A 23,918-nucleotide genomic window follows, 5' to 3' on the forward strand; every position below is an offset into this window, starting at 1 on the left:
GCTGCTTTGGGCCCTGGCAGGATGGGCTGGGGTCTCCATGCCCTGGGTGGCAGTTTGACAACGGAGGTGCCTATTGGGGCCAGTGGGGGAGCTGGCTCCCTGGAGGGCTAAGCCCAACCAGCCGTTCCTCCCCATCCCCGCATATTTCCCTCCTCCTGCTCCCTCACATCATCACACAAACATACACATAGGACCTTGGGGGGTGGACAAGTCAGGAAGTACGGGTATGGACCCCATTTCCACATTCCTGTGGCAACCTGCCCCCCAATTTTATTTGCACCTTATACACTTCCACCGAAGACATTCCACGCAAACACACACTTAGGGCCTTGGGAGTGAGCACATTCAACGGCATTTGGCAGGGGGATTCCTCAGCCTCCCCCGAGTGCCGGTGCCCACTTCCAATTTTAAACTGCACTTAGACACCGAGGGCTGTGGGTGCAAGTGGGGTGGTGCGGTGGCATCAGCAGGCATAGGCCAGATGATGCCCGCACTGCCCACTCACCACAGCCATGGAATACACCTCATGATCACACAACACTATATTGGAGCAGGCGGAGGGAGACTAGGGGTCTTAGAACACCTCTGTTGTTGCTAGGCTTCCTGGGGCTGGAGGCTAGGAGGGAGATCTGGCCGTCTGGTTGGGGTCTGGGGTGGTGGGTTGCTGTGCTCAGCGTTGGGCGGGGGAGCCTGCTCATCAGCACCCCAGCAGAAAGGGTCAAACTCTGGTAACCGTGATGGTTGTACCCAATGTGCAGCAGTACCGGGACCAGAGTGAATAGGGTGTGTATGGGGAGCATGAGTGGGTGTCCGGCGTGCATTTTTGTAAGTCTTGGGTTGTATGTGCATGTGTGAGCATGAGGGAGGGAGTGTGTGACTGTGTTTGTGTATGACTGTATATGTCAGGTGGGGCCTTTGACTCCTCCCCTCTCCTGGAACCTCCTTTGATGATATAGATCTTCGTCCCCCCTCCCCCTGCCACACCTGATGTGGGGTGTGGTGCCTTGGTCTGCCTGAGTGTTCGTGGCTCCCGGGTCAGGGGGTTTAAGATTTTTGGCACCTGCCTGGTCAATCCCGGTGGCTGCCTGGTGGGGTCTGGGTCCCTGGGCTCTGCTGGGTCCCTGGCGGGGGTGATCGCCCCTGGGTCCCGGGTATCTGGGTCCCGGGCTCGGCCGGCTAGGGGGTGGGAGGCTGCGGGCGGGCCTGTGGGCTTGCCGCTGATGTCTCCCGGGACTCTGCCGGCTGCTGGTTGTGGCCCCCCGGGGCGACCCTCTGTGCCTCTGGAGGGGGGCGGGGGACCTTTCTGGTTGCAGTCCCCTTGGGGTTCCTGTGTTCTGGGGCAGCGCCTGGATCTCTGGGACATGGAGCTCCCCCCGTCTCCTACACATCTTTGGGGGCAGATCTGTGGTCCCTCACACTCTGTTGGACGCTCCTATAGAGAACCTTACATAAACAAGCGCGTGTACACACACAGGTGCTCTCATAAGTATGGGCTTGGGCACGTTCAACACTTGTCTCAAGGCTGTCGTTGCCACTAAATGCACTGTGATTTATTATCGTGAGATTGTTCAGTTAAACAATGTTGATTTTATATTTCATCATCACGTTGACGCAGTGATAGCTTGCTCCTGTTGTATTGTTGTGTGTCCCATTCTTTTTTCACCATTTGTCTTTTCCTTTCTCTTTCACCTCTGTCTCCGTGTCTGGTTGGAATTACAAAGCATTCAAAAACAATAACAACTAGAACTGCAAGCAGTTATCAACGGGTTCCAAGCCCCCAGCGCCAGTCGCCCACCCGCCCCGCCCTCAACTTCGCCAGTCCTCACGCGGTCCCGCCCCAAAAACACGTTCTCCCGCCGGCGTCCCGTCAGCTCACTTCAACCGGCGCAATGAAAGTAACACTCAGGATACGTCATTAAACCTGCAAAGCCTATACACATATCTTTCAGAGGCATGGCTGACTTCTCAATCGTGATTACAATGGAATTCCACTGTTTCCTTATTAAAGAACGTGAAGATTTAATGAGTGAGATTATCAAACAATGATCTATACATAAACAGAATATTACAAATAACATAAATACTTGATAATGTCTTTAGATTTAAAAGATTTTCAACAAAAACTATGAGTTTCATTTTGTGACTTACTGACCAAATGTTTTAAACAATCATGAAAAATACATAAATCATCCTAAAATTACCAAAATATTCTCACATGACAGTGTTAACATGCGGAAAAATATGATGTTGTTTTTAATTAAGTAGACTCAAAGCTTTTTTGAAGAAAAATTGGGAAATATAACTATAAAGGTCCCAACAAAAATTAAAATATTCATAAAAAAATAGTGCTACTTTCTAAAATTAGGAGAAAAATCTCAGATCACCATAGGTACATGTGGAATGTTGTAAATGGCTTATATTTACTGTATACCTAAAAAGCTTTCTAACAAAAATGAATTACGTTGTTGTCCAACTATACAGAAAAACTGGTAAAAAGTTAAAAATTCATTAAAAATCTATGCTTTTGTACAGAAATCTAAAAATATTCCCAGCTTGCCTCTGTGATGTGAGAATTCTTCTTATGTTTTTGTTGGGGTCATAAATGTAAAACTGTACTTACAATAAAATAATATTTGCATTAGTGGCTGTGGACAAAAATATGTCCTATAATTAAACACTAGGGGGAGCTCAAATCAAGACGACATTTTTTTATTTCATAAACCACCTAAGAGTAAACTTTGTGGCAAATTACAAGAAGATTGTGAGAATAGAATTTGCGCTACAATTGCTAGCCTAAAAATGTATTTTCGTAAATATAAAGCGCAAACCTTTTCGAGGAGCTGCGGCTTTCGTGACATAAGCTCTAGGCTACTCGGTTAACAGAATCTGGAAATCTTAGCCTCTTACATGCAAATAAGGATTTTTAGGAAATTTTTCAAATTTAAAATTTTAAATGATCATAAACCACGCCCACTTTGATCAATCATTACCATATTGATAATGTAGTCTTAAGACTCTATAAAGATGATAACCACTAAGTTTCGTGCAGATCTATTTAGCCGGGTCAGCAGTAAAATTTCTTCCCAGTTATAGCGCCCCCTGTTATTGAATCAAGCTGAAAATCAAGATATAGACTTGAATTGACCTTAGGTATGGTGGTTTTGAACAGCTTTGAAAAATGTCAAAATCTTGTGAAGTTATGCTAAAAAAACTTTTTCATTCCAAAAAAAAATTTTTTTTTAAATCATATAAAAACAAATAAGCAAACTAACCAAAATCCCTTCACAACTTTTGGTAAACCGCTCCTCCTCTCTTGTCAGGGAAAGTTGTGATGTAATTGAGTTTGACGGCCGGGAGGAGTTAACGAAAGTACGTTGGACTTACTATGCAAATTTCTACTAATTTGCATAAGTTTAAAACATTTTCTAAAATACTCATCTTAATTTGACTGTCTCAATGAACATACTGGATGAGAACATTTGTTTTTTTACTAAAACATTGAGGAGAAACATGCCAAAACCATTTTTTGGGTACAACAGCGCCACCTATTGGACAAAATTCAAATTTCTTTCTGTGATTGTAGATGTCACTATGACTGAAATGATTTATAATTTTCTGTATAGAATATGTATTTTTCATGCGTTAAAGGGCGAAAAATTTTAAAGCCTATAAGCCACGCCCACTTTTTAATCATTTTCAAAAGGTAGCTTAAGGGTCCGATGATTAACATATCTGCCAAGTTCTGTGGAAATCCATCAAGCCGTTTCGCTGAAACAAACTTTTTGACTCTTTAGCGCCCCCTATTGGTGAATCCAAACAAAATGGGGTAGATAGGGCTTACCGCTCATACTTCATAAGGGTCTAGAGTCTCATCAATTTATCTTGAGAAATGGTGAAGATATCATCAATTACCACATGTGCTAGCTAGCGCACTGATTTTGACATGGTGTCATTAACCCAATTTTCAATATTTCTGCATTTTTCTTCAACACAACAACTTATCTTAGTCCATAGATCACATGTACGAAGTTTGAAGTTGATTCGACGAAAAATGACAAATAGGTGATTAAAAGTAAGTTTTGCATTTTTTGCGATCTAGCAAAAAATCTAGTTAGGCGGAAATGGGCGTGGCCAATACAAAAAAGATGCAGGATCATGGAAGGATTAAGTACATATAAAGTTTTTGACTGTAGGACCTACGGTTTGGGAGCTAGTAGCTGAAACGTGTTGACCTCCTCAATAGTGCCACCTAGGTAACGCGGGGTCCAAATTTTCGAGTCTGAGTAGCGGTCAGGATTTTCTATCAGACTGCCATGACAGATTTTCCCTGGCAATTTCAGGCTCCTGCCCCCATATACTTTTAGCGGAGAAGAATAATAATAACTAGAACTGCAAGCAGTTATCAACGGGTTCCAAGCCCCCAGCGCCAGTCGCCCACCCGCCCCGCCCTCAACTTCGCCGGTCCTCACGCGGTCCCGCCCCAAAAACACGTTCTCCCGCCGGCGTCCCGTCAGCTCACTTCAACCGGCGCAATGAAAGTAACACTCAGGATACGTCATTAAACCTGCAAAGCCTATACACATATCTTTCAGAGGCATGGCTGACTTCTCAATCGTGATTACAATGGAATTCCACTGTTTCCTTATTAAAGAACGTGAAGATTTAATGAGTGAGATTATCAAACAATGATCTATACATCAACAGAATATTACAAATAACATAAATACTTGATAATGTCTTTAGATTTAAAAGATTTTCAACAAAAACTACGAGTTTCATTTTGTGACTTACTGACCAAATGTTTTAAAAAATCATGAAAAATACACAAATCATCCTAAAATTACCAAAATATTCTCACATGGCAGTGTTAACATGCGGAATAATATGATGTTGTTTTTAAATCAGTTGACTCAAAGCTTTTTTGAAGAAAAATTGGGAAATATAACTATAAAGGTCACAACAAAAATTAAAATATTCATAAAAAAATAGTGCTACTTTCTAAAATTAGGAGAAAAATCTCAGATCACCATAGGTACATGTGGAATGTTGTAAATGGCTTATATTTACTGTATTCCTAAAAAAAACTTTCTAACAAAAATTAATTACGTTGTTGTCCAACTATACAGAAAAACTGGTAAAAAGTTAAAAATTCATTAAAAATCTATGCTTTTGTACAGAAATCTCAAAATATTCCCAGGTTGCCTCTGTGATGTGAGAATTCTTCTTATTATTTTGTTGGGGTCATAAATGTAAAACTGTACTTACAATAAAATAATATTTGCATTAGTGGCTGTAGACAAAAATATGTCCTACAATTAAACACAAGGGGGAGCTCAAATCAATACGACATTTTTTTTCTTTCATAAACCACCCAAGAGTGAACTTTGTGGCAAATTACAAGAAGATTGTGAGAACAGAATTTGCGCTACAATTGCTAGCGTAAAAATGTATTTTTGTAAATATAAAGCGCAAACCTCTTCGTGGAGCTGCGGCTATCGTGACATAAGCTCTAGCCTATCCAGTAAACACAATCTGGAAATCTTAGCCTCTTACATGCAAATAGTGATTTTTAGGAAATTTTTCAAATTTGAAATTTTAAATGATCGTAAACCACGCCCACTTTGATCAATCATTACCATATTGATAATGTAGTCTTAAGACTCTATAGTGATGACAACCACTAAGTTTCGTGCAGATCCATTTAGCCGGTTCAGCAGTATAATTTCTTCCCAGTTATAGCGCCCCCTATTGTTTAATCAAGTTGAAAACCAGGACATACACTTGAATTGACCTTAGGTATGACTGTTATGAACAGCTTTGAAAAATGTCAAAATCTTTTGAAGTTACGCTAAAAAAACTTTTTCATTCCCAAAAAATTATTTTAAAAAATCATATAAAAAAAAATAAGCAAATTATCCAAAATCCCTTCACAACTTTTGGTCAGCCGCTCCTCTTCTCTTGTCAGGGAAAGTTGTGATGTGATTGAGTTTGACGGCCGGGAGGAGTTAACGAAAGTACGTTTGACTTACTATGCAAATTTCTACTAATTAGCATAAGTTTAAATTATTTTTTAAAATACTCTTCTAAATTTGACTGACTCAATGAACATAGTGGATGAGACCATTTGTTTTTTTACGAAAGAAATGGGGAGAAAAATGCCAAAATCATTTTTGGGGTACCACAGCGCCACCTATTGGACAAAATTCAAAAGTTTTTCTGTGATTGTAGATGTCACTATGACAGATAAGAATTGTAATTTTCTGTATAGAATATGTATTTTTCATGAGTAAAAGGGCGAAAATTTTTAAAGCCTATAAGCCACGCCCACTTTTTAATCATTTTCAAAATATAGCTTAAGGGTCCGATGATTAACATATGTGCCAAGTTCTGTGGAAATCCATCAAGCATTTTAGTTGAAACAAACTTTTTGATTCTTTAGCGCCCCCTATTGGTGAATCCAAACAAAAATGGGGTAGATAGGGCTTACCACTCATACTTCATAAGGGTCTAGAGTCTCATCAATTTATCTTGAGAAATGGTCAAGATATCATCAATTACCACATGTGCTAGCTAGCGCACTGATTTTGACATGGTGTCATTAGCCCAATTTTCAATATTTCTGCATTTTTCTTCATCACAACAACTTACCTTAGTCCATAGATCACATGTACGAAGTTTGAAGTTGATTCGACGAAAAATGACGAATAGGTGATTAAAAGTAAGTTTTGCGTTTTTTGCGATCTAGCAAAAAATCTAGTTAGGCGGAAATGGGCGTGGCCAATACAAAAAAGATGGAGAATCATCCAAGGATCATGTACATATAAAGTTTTTGACTGTAGGACCTACGGTTTGGGAGCTAGTAGCTGAAACGTGTTGACCTCCGCAATAGCGCCACCTAGGTGACGCGGGGTCCAAATTTTCGAATCTGAGTAGCGGTCAGGATTTTCTATCAGACTGCCATGTCAGATTTTCCCTGGCAATTTCAGGCTCTTGCGCCCATACAGACACAGCGGAGAAGAATAATGAAGAATAATAAATAATGATGAAAAATCCGTAGAAAAACAATAGGGTTCCCTGCCCTTTGGGCTTGGAACCCTAAATAACTAGAACTGCAAGCAGTTATCAACGGGTTCCAAGCCCCCAGCGCCAGTCGCCCACCCGCCCCGCCCTCCACTTCGCCGGTCCTCACGCGGTCCCGCCCCAAAAACACGTTCTCCCGCCGGCGTCCCGTCAGCTCACTTCAACCGGCGCAATGAAAGTAACACTCAGGATACCTCATTAAACCTGCAAAGCCTATACACATATCTTTCAGAGGCATGGCTGACTTCTCAATTGTGATTACAATGGAATTCCACTGTTTCCTTATTAAAGAACGTGAAGATTTAATGAGTGAGATTATCAAACAATGATCTAAACATCAACAGAATATTACAAATAACATAAATACTTGATAATGTCTTTAGATTTAAAAGATTTTCAACAAAAACTATGAGTTTCATTTTGTGACTTACTGACCAAATGTTTTAAAAAATCATGAAAACTACATAAATCATCATAAAATTACCAAAATATTTTCACATGGCAGTGTTAACATGCGGAATAATATGATGTTGTTTTTAAATCAGTAGACTCAAAGCTTTTTTGAAGAAAAATTGGGAAATATAACTATAAAGGTCACAACAAAAATTAAAATATTCATAAAAAATAGTGCTACTTTCTAAAATTAGGAGAAAAATCTCAGATCACCATAGGTACATGTGGAATGTTGTAATTGGCTTATATTTACTGTATACCTAAAAATCTTTCTAACAAAAATTAATTACGTTGTTGTCCAACTATACAGAAAAACTGGTAAAAAGTTAAAAATTCATTAAAAATCTATGCTTTTGTACAGAAATCTCAAAATATTCCCAGGTTGCCTCTGTGATGTGAGAATTCTTCTTATATTTTTGTTGGGGTCATAAATGAAAAACTTTACTTACAATAAAATAATATTTGCATTAGTGGCTGTAGACAAAAATATGTCCTATAATTAAACACAAGGGGGAGCTCAAATCAAGACAACATTTTTTTTCTTTTATAAACCACCTAAGAGGGAACTTTGTACCAAATTACAAGAAGATTGTGAGAAGAGAATTTGCGCTACAATTGCTAGCCTAAAAATGTATTTTCATAAATATAAAGCGCAAACCTCTTTGTGGAGCTGCGGCTTTCGTGACATAAGCTCTAGCCTATCCAGTTAACACAATCTGGAAATCTTAGCCTCTTACATGCAAATAATGATTTTTAGGAAATTTTTCAAATTTGAAATTTTAAATGATCATAAACCACACCCACTTTGATCAATCATTACCATATTGATAAAGTAGTCTTAAGACTCTAGAATGATGACAACCACTAAGTTTCGTGCAGATCCATTTAACCAGTTCAGCAGTATAATGTCTTGCTATTTATAGCGCCCCCTATTGTTTAATCAAGGTGAAAATCAAGACATACACTTGAATTGACCTTAGGTATGACTGTTATGAACAGCTTTGAAAAATGTCAAAACCTTTTGAAGTTATGCTAAAAAAACATTTTCATTCCCAAAAAATTATTTAAAAAAATCATATTAAAAAAAATAAGCAAATTATCCAAAATCCCTTCAGATCGTTTGGTCAGCCGCTCCCCCTCTCTTGTCAGGCAAAGTTGTGATGTGATTGTGTTTGACGGCCGGGAGGAGTTAACGAAAGTACGTTTGACTTACTATGCAAATTTCTACTAATTAGCATAAGTTTTAAACATTTTTTAAAATACTCATCTTAATTTGACTGAGTCAATGAACATACTGGATGAGACCATTTGCTTGTTTACTAAAATATTGAGGAGAAACATGCCAAAAACATTTTTGGGGTACAACAGCGCCAACTATTGGACAAAATTCAAACTTTTTTCTGTGATTGTAGATGTCACCATGACTGATATGATTTGTAACTTTCTGTATAGAATATGTATTTTTCATCAGTTAAAGGGCGAAAATTTTTAAAGCCTATAAGCCACGCCCACTTTTTAATCATTTTCAAAATATAGCTTAAGGGTCCAATGATTAACATATGTGCCAAGTTCTGTGGAAATCCATCAAGCCGTTTAGCTCAAACTAACTTTTTGACTCTTTAGCGCCCCCTTTTGGTGAATCCAAAAAAAATGGGGAAGATAGGGCTTACCACTCATACTTCATAAGGGTCTAGAGTCTCATCACTTTATCTTGAGATATGGTGAAGATATCATCAATTAGCACATGTGCTAGCTAGCGCACTGATTTTGACATGGTGTCATTAGCCCAATTTTCAACATTTCTGCGTTTTTCTGCATCACAACAACTTATCTTAGTCCATAGATCATATGTACGAAGTTTGAAGTTGGTTCGACGAAAAATGACGAATAGGTGATTAAAACTAAGTTTTGCATTTTTTGCGATCTAGCAAAAAATCTAGTTAGGCGGAAATGGGCGTGGCCAATACAAAAAAGATGGAGAATCATCCAAGGATCATGTACATATAAAGTTTTTGACTGTAGGACCTACGGTTTGGGAGCTAGTAGCTGAAACGTGTTGACGTCCGCAATAGCGCCACCTAGGTGACGTGGGGTCCAAATTTTCGAATCTGAGTAGCGGTCAGGATTTTCTATCAGACTGCCATGTCAGATTTTCCCTGGCAATTTCAGGCTCTTGCGCCCATATACTTTTAGCGGAGAAGAAGAAATTTTTCTTTTATAAACCACCTAAGAGGGAACTTTGTACCAAATTACAAGAAGATTGTGAGAAGAGAATTTGCGCTACAATTGCTAGCCTAAAAATGTATTTTCATAAATATAAAGCGCAAACCTCTTTGTGGAGCTGCGGCTTTCGTGACATAAGCTCTAGCCTATCCAGTTAACACAATCTGGAAATCTTAGCCTCTTACATGCAAATAATGATTTTTAGGAAATTTTTCAAATTTGAAATTTTAAATGATCACAAACCACGCTCACTTTGATCAATCATTACCATATTGATAAAGTAGTCTTAAGACTCTAGAATGATGACAACCACTAAGTTTCGTGCAGATCCATTTAACCAGTTCAGCAGTATAATGTCTTGCTATTTATAGCGCCCCCTATTGTTTAATCAAGGTGAAAATCAAGACATACACTTGAATTGACCTTAGGTATGACTGTTATGAACAGCTTTGAAAAATGTCAAAACCTTTTGAAGTTATGCTAAAAAAACATTTTCATTCCCAAAAAATTATTTAAAAAAATCATATTAAAAAAAATAAGCAAATTATCCAAAATCCCTTCAGATCGTTTGGTCAGCCGCTCCCCCTCTCTTGTCAGGCAAAGTTGTGATGTGATTGTGTTTGACGGCCGGGAGGAGTTAACGAAAGTACGTTTGACTTACTATGCAAATTTCTACTAATTAGCATAAGTTTTAAACATTTTTTAAAATACTCATCTTAATTTGACTGAGTCAATGAACATACTGGATGAGACCATTTGCTTGTTTACTAAAATATTGAGGAGAAACATGCCAAAAACATTTTTGGGGTACAACAGCGCCAACTATTGGACAAAATTCAAACTTTTTTCTGTGATTGTAGATGTCACCATGACTGATATGATTTGTAACTTTCTGTATAGAATATGTATTTTTCATCAGTTAAAGGGCAAAAATTTTTAAAGCCTATAAGCCACGCCCACTTTTTAATCATTTTCAAAATATAGCTTAAGGGTCCAATGATTAACATATGTGCCAAGTTCTGTGGAAATCCATCAAGCCGTTTAGCTCAAACTAACTTTTTGACTCTTTAGCGCCCCCTTTTGGTGAATCCAAAAAAAATGGGGAAGATAGGGCTTACCACTCATACTTCATAAGGGTCTAGAGTCTCATCACTTTATCTTGAGATATGGTGAAGATATCATCAATTAGCACATGTGCTAGCTAGCGCACTGATTTTGACATGGTGTCATTAGCCCAATTTTCAACATTTCTGCGTTTTTCTGCATCACAACAACTTATCTTAGTCCATAGATCATATGTACGAAGTTTGAAGTTGGTTCGACGAAAAATGACGAATAGGTGATTAAAACTAAGTTTTGCATTTTTTGCGATCTAGCAAAAAATCTAGTTAGGCGGAAATGGGCGTGGCCAATACAAAAAAGATGGAGAATCATCCAAGGATCATGTACATATAAAGTTTTTGACTGTAGGACCTACGGTTTGGGAGCTAGTAGCTGAAACGTGTTGACGTCCGCAATAGCGCCACCTAGGTGACGTGGGGTCCAAATTTTCGAATCTGAGTAGCGGTCAGGATTTTCTATCAGACTGCCATGTCAGATTTTCCCTGGCAATTTCAGGCTCTTGCGCCCATATACTTTTAGCGGAGAAGAAGAAAAATAATGAAAAATCCGTAGAAAAACAATAGGGTTCCCTGCCCTTTGGGCTTGGAACCCTAATAATTAGTGGATGAGGAACATGTGTGGATGACAGACCTTGGGTGCTGTGGTTCCCCGTTCTACCACTAGATGTTCCTACACCTGGTATGAAGTTTTCTGATGTTTAGCTCTTCCACACACAGGAAGAACATGAGGAACACCACACACGTGTACGTTACTTCCTACAGATGTGTGCAGAAGCATGGCAGAAGTACATGAGGACCCTGAGCATCATCCCCATCGTTAAAAATGCTAGTTAAATAAAGCTGATGATGATGAAGGAAACTTGTGAAGCAGACTAAACATGAAACAAACAGGAATTAGCATAATAAGCCTTTAACAACAATAATATTAATAAGAGCCCTTCCAGATGTTTAACAGGTCTTGCCTGATATTTCCGGGGTGTGTAGATGTTGTCGTGAATGGCCTCCTGCTGCCATGGCAGACCGAAGAAGGGCCCCATGGGCGAAGTGGCCGGAGTGATGAGCTGTAGGCCCGCCATGCTTCTGGGAGAGGGGTGAAGGGGCTGAGCTCCTCCAGATGTTTATTTCATCTTCTGGTCTCCTTTAGAGTTCACTGCTGGGACAGATAAACAGTGTGAAGGCCCACAAAGAGTACGGGTCAGAGGACACCCACAGAGGACCTGGATACAAGAATGAGCTGCCGTCTCCTCACGTTAGTGGTGAGGACCCACAGTGGAGCCGCATCTGGTGGTGGAGCAACGGACCCCGCCGGTCCTTCCTGCCACCAACAGAGTGAGTGAGTCAGGTGTGCGTGCGTGTGTGTGTGTGTGTGTGTGCGTGTGTGTGTGCGCGCGCGTGTCTGTGTGTGCGTGTATGTTTGTGTGTGTGTGTGTGTGTGTGTGTGTGTGTGTGTGTTCTTGCCCAAGGACAAGGCGGCTGCGACAGACAGACGGGTGTAAACCTGCAGCTCCTTTGCCTTCTCTGAAACTTTCTACAAACTGATTCCAGATGTTTGAGGACTGAGAAGAAGCTGCCGGGAGATTTATGGTGGAACTCACAAGAGAAAGATTTAATCAATATGTCTGCAGTGGTCTCTGGTAGGAACGAATTACTCGTAATCGTTCTTGGGGGAATACCGATGCACGATGTTTCGGAACTAGCAGTAACCCATATCAGAGCTGAGCTTCAGACGACAGGATCTGGAGTCTTACTTCCTGATATGTCAACATCTCTTCTCTGATTGGCTAACAGCCACATGACTGCCACTGACTGTCTGCTCTGCACCGTTGATGTTTTTCCTCCACCAGTAACACAAGCCTGGAGGACTTTTGCTGTGTGGTGGAGTTGCTAATGCTAACAATTAGTTTCTACTAGCAGAGATGCTCTCTGCGGTTTCCTGGACGCTAAAACAACAACAGCCTTCCCCGTCGTGAGTGTAGCGTTATGAATCTTATAATGGTCTGCCCTTAACAGCTGCCCCTTCACACAGTAACATCACCAAGGTCAGACGCTTGGTTCAGTATGTTTACATTCCAGGAGAAGAGACAGGAGAAGAGAAGAAGAATGCTTTTCATTGAATAATCAAAGTACTTTATTTGTGATAAGCTAATCAAAGCATATGTTGATCATTAATAATCAGGTGAACGATCTGTGAAATAAAGATGTCATGAGTTATGTGTTTAAATGAATAAACAGGGCTGCACCAGACAGACTGATATACATTACTATGGAAACGCATTACACATTATTCTCAACCAATCAGAACTTTCGTCTGTGGTAGGGCAGAATCTGGGTTGTTTTATGGAAGTAGTCCAATCCGGTTTACTAAGATTTATAAACAACTGGGAGATATAAAAGAAGGCAATGCCATTTTATAGTCAGTTCCACGTTAAGCAGTTCCATGTTAACCTCAGCTCCAGTACATCCGAGGTCCTAAGGATTTCCATCGTCATCATTAAGAAGTTACAGACTGGCCAGCTGTACTTCCTACTTTGAGCTGAACTGTTGAGCTGGAGATTTCCGTCGTTTGAACCAACTAGACGACGTTCCTTCAAAATAAGAGTGAACTTGTTGACGCCTGCCGATGCTACCCGAGTCGACCCTTCAGACGGGCGTTGTGTGCTGTGACCGCTGTTTCAACCAGCTCCAGTACCTCTGAAGGTCCGAGGACCTGGCAATTCCTGATCTAACACGTGAGGCTTCCCCGGGGTACGTAAATACGGCAAAATGGCGGCTCATGTCATCAGCTTCTGAAGCCTCGTGGTAGCCTAGTCATAACAAACCAGATCCGCTACTCAGCCTAGAGATTCTGAACAAAACACACACACCAACACGAAACATCCAAATCCATATGCATTCATCATTGAGTTAGTCCTGGTAGATTGTAAGAATTTATAATTATAGAAATTAAAGATTCTTAAACGATCCCAACTCTCTTTTCTTGTCTCTCAGTCAATACAGAGTGTTTGAGTAAACTCCCTGATGATAAAAACAACCACTTCTGATTAATGACTTAAATCTAATTACAGTGTATAAATATACAACTTCAGATCATTACATGAGCTAAGACGGGCAAGTCCATGAATGTTAGGCGACGTTAGGGATGGGCTGAATTCGGTACTTTTAAAGGCACCGACCCAATTCCATAGTACCGACTGAGTACCGCTTCACATTGTATGAAACGGTGTTTTGTCTCGGTACTCGTGCCGTGCGCCGGTGCAAGACCATAATGTTGTCAGTCACTGTGGGCGAGCTGTAAACAGAGCAGCACAGCAGATGAAGCGTTCTGAAGTTTGGGTCCACTTCACTAAACGGGATAGGTAATAATAATAATATATTTTATTTCAACAGCGCCTTTCTAAACACTCAAGGACACTTTACAGAGATAAAATGCACAACAATAAAAGATAGAACCGCATAAAACAAACAGACAGATTGGAGCAAAGAGAGTAACGCCAGGGACACACCGGCCGCGGAAGCGCCGCGAAAATGGGACCGCCTTCATTCGGCGCCCTTCTTAAGCTATTCTATGGACCACATGGGCCGCCGAAGTGTCGCGAACCGCCTCGCGCCGGCGCTCCAGCCCGCGCCGTGCAGCGATCATTTCGGCGTCGGCTCTATTTTTTTCGCGAGCCGTGGGTGAATCGCGTCAATTCTGCCAGGAAGTCAAACCTAGACATAAGAGGCAGGCCGGTAACGTTAACAAAATAAAACATTTCAAAATAAAATTACGCAATAGTCAAACGTGTTCATAATCAGACACTGCAGAAAAACCACACAAACACACACACACATACACACACCGAACTTGTGTGCGTGTGTGACCACATGAAGGGGGGTGTGGTTTGGGTGTTTTTTCACCGGAGCAAACAGGACAGAGAGGCAGAAAGTCTGAGGCAAGCAGTTAAGATGGATGACTTTAAATTAATTATGGAAGTTGAGAAACACAAGGAGCTGTACGCCCCCCGAAAAACATGATTATTACGTACCCATGTCGGAAGAAACTGCTAGGATACAGCTGCAGAATTGGAGCGGGTTCCAAGAGATTCAACTGGCAGAAACAACTCATTCCATAGGTTCACACACACACACACACACACACACACACACACACACACACACACACACACACACACACACGCGTACAAACACTCAAACGTAGAGGAAAAGAGCTGAGGAAAGGCAGAGAGGAAATGGAGGACACCAAGTGTTTAAAAGAAAAACTACAGCTGAGCCGAGGCGCGCCTCGACTGGGGAGCGTCTGATCTGAACTGAGGAGCGGCGAGCAGCGGCCGAATGTCGTGAGCGATTCGCTTCTCGGCGCTTCCGCGGCCGGTGTGTCCCCGGCGTTACTATTGGAATGCTAGACGGAACAGGTGGGTGTTGAGTCCGGTTTTAACCCCCAGACACCCACGGTTGTAATATTACAACATCAGATTTAAGTCTCCAAAAATAAACTTTCCCCATTTTTTTCTTTTTAAAACCACATTTACATTGCTAATAGGTCCTATTGTTCAGTTCTGCAACACTACTGGCTGTTAAAATGTGTAAATAGGCCCGTTTATCTGGCCTCCTAGAACAACATGTGAAAGGTTAAAAAAGGATTTTGCAGTTGTTTTCTAAATTTGGGTTTATGGGGATTAAAGAGAGTGAGGGAGTCAATGTTACGGAGGTCAGGAGGGAGAGAGTTCCAGAGCTGGGGAGCAGAGTGACTGAAGGCCCTCTGAAGGCTCCCCATAGTGACCAGACGGAGAGGTGGGACAGAGAGGTGGATGGAGGAGGAGGACCTGAGGGAACGGGTGGAGGTTGAGGGATGAAGGAGGTCTGAGAGGTACAGGGGAGCTAGGTTATGGATGGCTTTGAATGCATATAGCAGAATTTTGAATTGGATTCTGGAAGTGACTGGGAGCCAGTGGAGCTGCTAAAGAGCAGGGGTGATGTGGTAGAAGGAGGGAGTTGTGGAAATGATGCGGGCTGCCGAGTTCTGGAGAAGTTGGAGTTTATGGAGGGATTTGTGAGGAAGACCGAAGAGAAGAGTGTGCAGTAGTCAATATGGTAAGTGATGAGGCTGTGGACAAGGATCGCGACCGAGTGAGTAGTGAGGGAGGGGCGTAGGCGGTTAATGTTACGTAGATGGAAGTAGGCAGACCGGGTAATATTGTTTATGTGGGACTGGAAGGATAGTGAGGAGTCGAGGATGAAACCCAGACTCTTGACCTGAGGGGAGGGGGAAACTAAGGAGTTGTCGACAGGAAGTGTAAAGCTGTGGATTTTGGATAGGTAACTGATAGGTAACAGGGTGATGATGAAACCAGCAACTACGATCATAATTTTAATCTGCTCCGGTAGGCAAATAAAATGTTTAAGATAACGTTAACTTAATATGTTGGCTTCGTTCGCTTTCTCCTTGGAATGAAAAAATTCCGACTAGAAGAAAGCGAACGCACTCTAAAGTAGGGCTGCAACTAACGATTATTTTCATAATCGATTAATCTGTCGATTATTTTTTCCGATTAATCGATTAATCGGTTTGTTATTGTTTAGCTATTTAACCTATACAAGTGACGAATACATTTCAGTTAAGAAAAAAAGAAACAGAACTGTGCAGTTGACTGCAATCTATTTTATTGCACAAGAACACAGTCAGCGGTGTAAAATGAGCTAAACAGTGCAAAATATCAGTCCAGAATAATTTTTTGGCATCAAAATATAAGAGGTAAATTCCACAAAAAATTATGTAGAATCTAGAATAGTTTGTAACTGGTATGCATTGCTGGGGGGTGAGTGTCTTGTTCCCCATGTAGTTGTCCATAATTGCTTGTTTTTTTTTCTGCATGAGAAACACAAATAGACTGAAATAAGTACACATATAAAATAAAGCAGCACACACACTACAACACTAAATCAATATTACATTATTTGAATTAATTAACAATATACAGTGATCATTTATTTTGACAAAAATGTGTTGTGAGGCGTTTTACAGCGTTAGATAGTAAAACAGCCTTTTAATAGTAAAAAAAAAAAAAGACTTTCTGAATTTCTCCTGTATTTAAAAATTGAAAGCGTACAACTATGCCGCGTTATATTCACCTGGACACAGCTTGTCTGTATATTTTTCACCGCGGAGTTGTCCTTTTTTGAATGAGGAACATAGTTATGGGTTTGTGCCGTTTTTCTCTAACGAGAGCATCCTTATACACAGACGTGCTAAATTTGGCAAGCGCATGATACACAACACGGAGATTCACGATTGCATCTAGTCAATCAGAAGTAGAACACCGTAGACTGACGCGGCAAAAAAACATGTTTAACATTCACTATAACGAACTCAGCTAAAACAATAAGTCCCAAATTTGATCTGCGTGTAGTGATGGACCACTATATTTAGCTTGTTTATTTTCTGTTACTTACCGGGCTGGCTCTTCCTCTGCTGCATTTGCCCCCACGTTTTCGTCTCAAATGTTCACTTAGGGACGTCGTGCTTCCGTGCCATGCTAGATGGTTTTTGCATATTTTGCAGGTCACCCGTCTTTTCATCTAGAGTGAAGTGCTCCCATACTCGTGAGGTTTTTGTCCAGGGATTCTCTTCAGTAATGTCGCTTCTTTTTTTCTTCCGTATTTCTTCTTGTTCCGCCATCTCTCAGCAAGATGAGCGTCAGTAACGTGATACGTCATGAAAACCGAGGGCACTTATTGGCTCATTTCTTCTTCTACGGCTCCACTGGTAGATCAGTGGCTCATTACTGCCACACACTGGCGGCAAGTTGAACAGATTGTAACAGATGTCAGATTGTGGTAAAAAATAGACCTTATGCGGTAAAATGTGATTATTAAACAACTAATCGATGACTAAAAAAGTTGTTAACTATTTTAATTATCGATTATAATCGATTAAATCGATTAGTTGTTTCAGCTCTACTCTAAAGTTTGGCTTCACTTCACTAAATGCGATGGGGTGTTGGCTAATGATGAAACCAGCGACAACGATCTGAGTATGATGCATCTTAATCTGCTCCAGCAGGTAAATAAACTGTTTAAGATAATGTTAGCTTCACAGTTTAGCTTTTGTTTACAAAGCTAATGGTGCATTCACTATGTCCTCGGAAATTCCAACTTCAGAAAAATAAACAGTTTGAAATAGCACAGCAAAAGGAAAGAAGATCCACAGTGAATGTAGTTCACAGCAGAGATGTTTGCTTCAGTGTAATCAGCAGTTTATAATCTACAAGGACCCACCATCACACAGTTTAAACATTACAAGGACCCACCATCACACAGTTTATAAACTACAAGGACCCACCATCACACAGTTTAACAACTACAAGAACCCACCATCACACAGTTTATAAACTACAAGGACCCACCATCACAGTTTAACAACTACAAGGACCCACCATCACACAGTTTAAAAACTACAAGGACCCACCATCACACAGTTTATAAACTACAAGGACCCACCATCACACAGTTTATAAACTACAAGGACCCACCATCACACAGTTTATAAACTAGGACCCACCATCACACAGTTTAACAACTACAAGGACCCACCATCACACAGTTTATAAACAAGGACCCACCATCACACAGTTTATAAACTACAAGGACCCACCATCACACAGTTTAACAACTACAAGGACCCACCATCACACAGTTTAACAACTACAAGGACCCACATCACACATTTTAAATAACTACAAGGACCCACCATCATACAGTTTATAAACAACAAGGACCCACCATCATACGGTTTATAAACAACAAGGACTCACCATCACACAGTTTATAAACTACAAGGACCCACCATCAAACTGTTTATGAAACTACAAGAACCCACCATCACACTGTTTATAAAACTACAAAGACCCACCATCACACAGTTTACAAACTACAAGGACCCCCCATCACACAGCTTATAAAAAGGACCCACCATCACACAGTCTATAAAAATACAAGGACCCACCATCACACCGTTTATAAAATACAAGGACCCACCATCACATAGTCTATAAAAATACAAGGACCCACCATCACACCGTTTATAAACTACAAGGACCCACCATCACACAGTTTATAAAAATACAAGGACCCACCATCACAAATTATATAAACTACAAGGACCCACATCACACAGTTTATAAAACTACAATTACCCACAATCACAGTTTACAAACAAGGACCGACCATCACACAGTTTATAAACTACAAGGACCCACCATCACACAGTTTATCAACTACAAGGACCCACCGCCACACAGTTTAAAACTACAAGGACCCACTATCACACCGTTTATAAACTACAAGGACCCACCATCACACAGTTTAACAACTACAAGGACCCACCATCACACAGTTTATAAATTACAAGGACCCACATCACACATTTTATATAACTACAAGGACCCACCATTAGGGCTGGGCGATATGGCAAAAATAGAATATAACGATTTTTCCAATATTTTATCACGATTTCGATTTTATCACGATTTTTTATCCATGAATAGCATAACTTCAATTGCGTATTAAAGAAGAGAAACATTGAATAAATAAACATTTATTCATATTAGGGATAATCAGCACAGTGCTAACACACTTATATTTTAAACTCACACCAGAGATGATAAAAGCCCTGAGAGAAACAATTACAAAAATCAGTTTTTCTCGTTTTTCAAGTAACTTAACATAAATTAAAATAGTAAACATATTTAAAGTGCAAACATGTCAATTGCAAACGTATTGTGCAAACATTAACTTGTTCAAAATACTATGTAGCTCCCAGTTGCTCATGTAGTGGATAGTTAAGCTCAAATACGGCTCTGATGTGCGGCTGGACCAGAGATCGCTTGTGGTAGCAAAAAACTGCGCATTCTGAATATTTTCTGCAACAAGTCTCTAAATAAAGTAAAATTTTCCAGTGCAGATTGGAGACAACCCATAGAAGCACTGATTTGATCTCCTTTCAGAGAAAAATAGAACAGGTTAAATGCACCTAATAAATAAAATTACTAACATAAACTCAGGAATCTTTCTTTGTTTCACTGTTCTGGTGCTGAGAATATCACTAATGCGGATCAAAGGAGATACACAGATGAATGCACCTCTTATTATTTGGAAACTACATTTACTGCAGCATGCAGAGGCAGAGATTGTTTCTATTGATACACGAGTTTACAGAATCATTTTAAATGTTAATAGGGGAAGACTGCAGGAGGGAGCGGTAAAAACAAGAAACTACGAGTCTGATGAAACCCGCTGGTTTTCCATCAGGCAGTCACGGGGCAGCTCCAGCGACCCAATGACCGAGCTCAGTCCGGTACCAACACTGGCTCGGCAGAGGGTGAACGAGCCGAGGCGATGTCGTGCTCTGCTTAAGAAGCGGTGTTATTTTCCTGCTTCAGAAGAAGCGTCCAACTTGTTTTTACGCTTTCTCCGAGACATGTCACGTCGCTAAGTTGTTAGCGCCGCGCGCTAAGGAAACCCTGCGTTCCTCTTTGGAACGAAAACCTCGTTGTCTCGCTCAGCCGCTGCGAAGCCATGTTTGTTCACACACAAATGAAAACAAGCGGGGCACTAATATATTACTATGACTCACTCTGATTGGTTAAGGGTCAAACAAAGGCTTGTCATTCGCCTGAGGTAAGTTCCCTTTTCATTCAGAGGCAGAAATTCAACAGCAGAGCTGTGAATCGTGATAAAGCGGTCTCTCACAAATGACAGACCGTCAGATGTGTAGATCGTAAAACGGTCTAAAATCGTCATATCGCCCAGCCCTACCCACCATCATACAGTTTATAAACAACAAGGACTCACCATCACACAGTTTATAAACTACAAGGACCCACCATCACACTGTTTATGAAACTAGAAGAACCCACCATCACACCGTTTATAAAACTACAAAGACCCACCATCACACAGTTTAAAAACTACAAGGACCCCCCATCACACAGCGTATAAAAAGGACCCACCATCACACAGTCTATAAAAATACAAGGACCTACCATCACACCGTTTATAAACTACAAGGACCCACCATCACACAGTTTATAAAAATACAAGGACCCACCATCACATAGTTTATAAAAATACAAGGACCCACTATCACAAATTATATAAACTACAAGGACCCACATCACACAGTTTATAAAACTACAATTACCCACAATCACAGTTTACAAACAAGGACCGACCATCACACAGTTTATAAACTACAAGGACCCACCATCACACAGTTTATCAACTACAAGGACCCACCGCCACAAAGTTTAAAACTACAAGGACCCACTATCACACCGTTTATAAACTACAAGGACCCACCATCACACAGTTTATAAACTACAAGGACCCACCATCACACAGTTCATAAACTACAAGGACCCACCATCACACAGTTTATAAACTACACAGACCCAACGTCACACATTATATAAACTGCGAGGACCCACATCACACAGTTTATAAAACTACAAGGACCCACATCACACAGTTTGTAAAACTACAATGACCCACCATCGCAGTTTACAAACAAGGATCCACCATCACACAATTAATAAATTACAAGGACCCACCATCAGGCAGTTTATAAACTACAAGGACCCACCATCACACAGTTTAAAAACTACAAGGACTCACCATCACACAGTTTATAAACTACAAAGACCCACCATCAAACAGTTTATAAACTACAAGGACCCACCATCACACAGTTTGTAAAACCACAAGGACCCACCGTCACAGATTATATAAACTACAAGGACCACCATCACACAGTTTATAAACTACAAGGACCCACCATCACACAGTTTATAAAACTACAAGGACCCACCATCACACAGTTTATAAACTACAAAGACCCACCATCACACAGTTTATAAACTACAGGGACCCACCTTCACACAGTTTATAAACTACACAGACCCACCATTACACATTATATAAACTACAAGGGCCACCATCACACAGTTTATAAACTACAAGCACCAATATCACACAGTTTATAAACTACACAGACCCACCGTCACCCACTATATAAACTACAAGGACCCACATCACACAGTTTATAAACTACAAGGACCCACCATCACACAGTTTATAAACTACAAGGACCCACCATCACACAGTTTATAAACTACAAGGACCCACCATCACAGGTTTATAAACTACACAGACCCACCGTCACACATTATATAAACTACAAGGACCCACATCACACAATTTATAAAACTACAAGGACCCACCATCACACAGTTTATAAAACTACAATGACCCACCATCACAGTTTACAAACAAGGATCCACCATCACACAGTTTAAAAATTACAAGGACCCACCATCACAGTTTAAAAAATACAAGGACCCACCATCACACAGTTTAAAAATTACAAGGACCCACCATCACACAGTTTAAAAATCACAAGGACCCACCATCACACAGTTTACAAACTACAAAGACCCCCCCATCACACAGTTTATAAAACTACAAAGACCCACCATCACACAGTTTATAAACTACAAGGACCCACCATCACACAGTTTATAAAACCACAAGGACCCACCATCACACAGTTTATAAACTGCAAGGACCCACCGTCACACATTATATAAACTACAAGGACCACCATCACACAGTTTATAAACTACAAGGACCCACATTACAAAGTTTATAAAATACAAGGACCCACATCACACAATTTTTAAAACTACAATGATCCACAATCACAGTTTACAAACAAAGATCCACCATCACACAGTTTATAAACTAAAAGGACCCACCATCACACAGTTTATAAACAACAAGGACCAACATCACACAGTTTATAAACTAAAAGGACCCACCATCACACAGTTTATAAACAACAAGGACCCACCATCACACAGTTTATAAACTACAAGGACCCACCATCACACAGTTTATAAACTACAAGGACCCACCATCACACAGTTTGTAAAACCACAAGGACCCACCGTCACACAGTTTATAAACTGCAAGGACCCACCGTCACACATTATATAAACTACAAGTACCACCATCACACAGTTTATAAACTACAAGGACCCACATTACAAAGTTTATAAACTACAAGGACCCACATCACACAATTTTTAAAACTACAATGATCCACCATCACAGTTTACAAACAAGGATCCACCATCACACAGTTTATAAACTACAAGGACCCACCACCACACAGTTTATAAACAACAAGGACCCACCAAGGACCCACCATCACACAGTTTATAAAAATACAAGGACCCACCATCACACATTATGTATACTACAAGGACCACCATCACACAGTTTATAAACTACAAGGACCCACATCACACAGTTTATAAAACTATAACTACCCACAATCACAGTTTACAAACAAGGCCCGACCATCACACAGTTTATAAACTACAAGGACCCACCATCACACAGTTTATAAACTACAAGGACCCACCGCCACACAGTTTAAAAAGTACAAGGACCCACTTTCATACCGTTTATAAACTACAAGGACCCACCATCAGTTTAAAAATTACAAGGACCCACCATCACACAGTTTATAAACTACAAGGACCCACCATCACACAGTTTATAAAACTACAGGGACCCACAAAAACACAGTTTATAAACTACAAAGACCCACCATCACACAGTTTATAAACTACAAGGACCCACCTTCACACAGTTTATAAACTACACAGACCCACCATCACACATTATATAAACTACAAGGGCCACCATCACACAGTTTATAAACTACAAGGACCAACATCACACAGTTTATAAACTACACAGATCCACCATCACCCATTATTTAAACTACAAGGACCCACCATCACACGGTTTATAAAACTACAATGACCCACCATCACAGTTTACAAACAAGGATCCACCATCACACAGTTTAAAAATTACAAGGACCCACTATCACAGTTTATAAACTACAAGGACCCACCATCACACAGTTTAAAAATTACAAGGACCCACCATCACACAGTTAAAAATCACAAGGAC

General features: G+C 40.5%; 1 protein-coding gene across 3 annotated transcripts in view; it reads right to left on the minus strand.

Annotated features, from left to right (window-relative positions):
* Positions 1-23,918, minus strand: part of dicer1 (dicer 1, ribonuclease type III) — a 90,877-nt gene that overhangs the window by 44,606 nt on the left and 22,353 nt on the right. For all 3 annotated transcript variants that reach the window (XR_011517266.1, XM_070547150.1, XM_070547149.1), the window contains one exon: positions 11,840-12,027. Coding sequence is in view for 2 of the 3 variants with exons in the window: in XM_070547150.1 (XP_070403251.1) it covers positions 11,840-11,953 (114 nt within the window). In the remaining variant the exon portion in view is untranslated. The remainder of the gene's footprint in view (positions 1-11,839; positions 12,028-23,918) is intronic.

Source organism: Nothobranchius furzeri, chromosome 18 (assembly GCF_043380555.1).
Source record: "Nothobranchius furzeri strain GRZ-AD chromosome 18, NfurGRZ-RIMD1, whole genome shotgun sequence".
NCBI classification, from domain to species: Eukaryota; Metazoa; Chordata; class Actinopteri; order Cyprinodontiformes; family Nothobranchiidae; genus Nothobranchius; species Nothobranchius furzeri.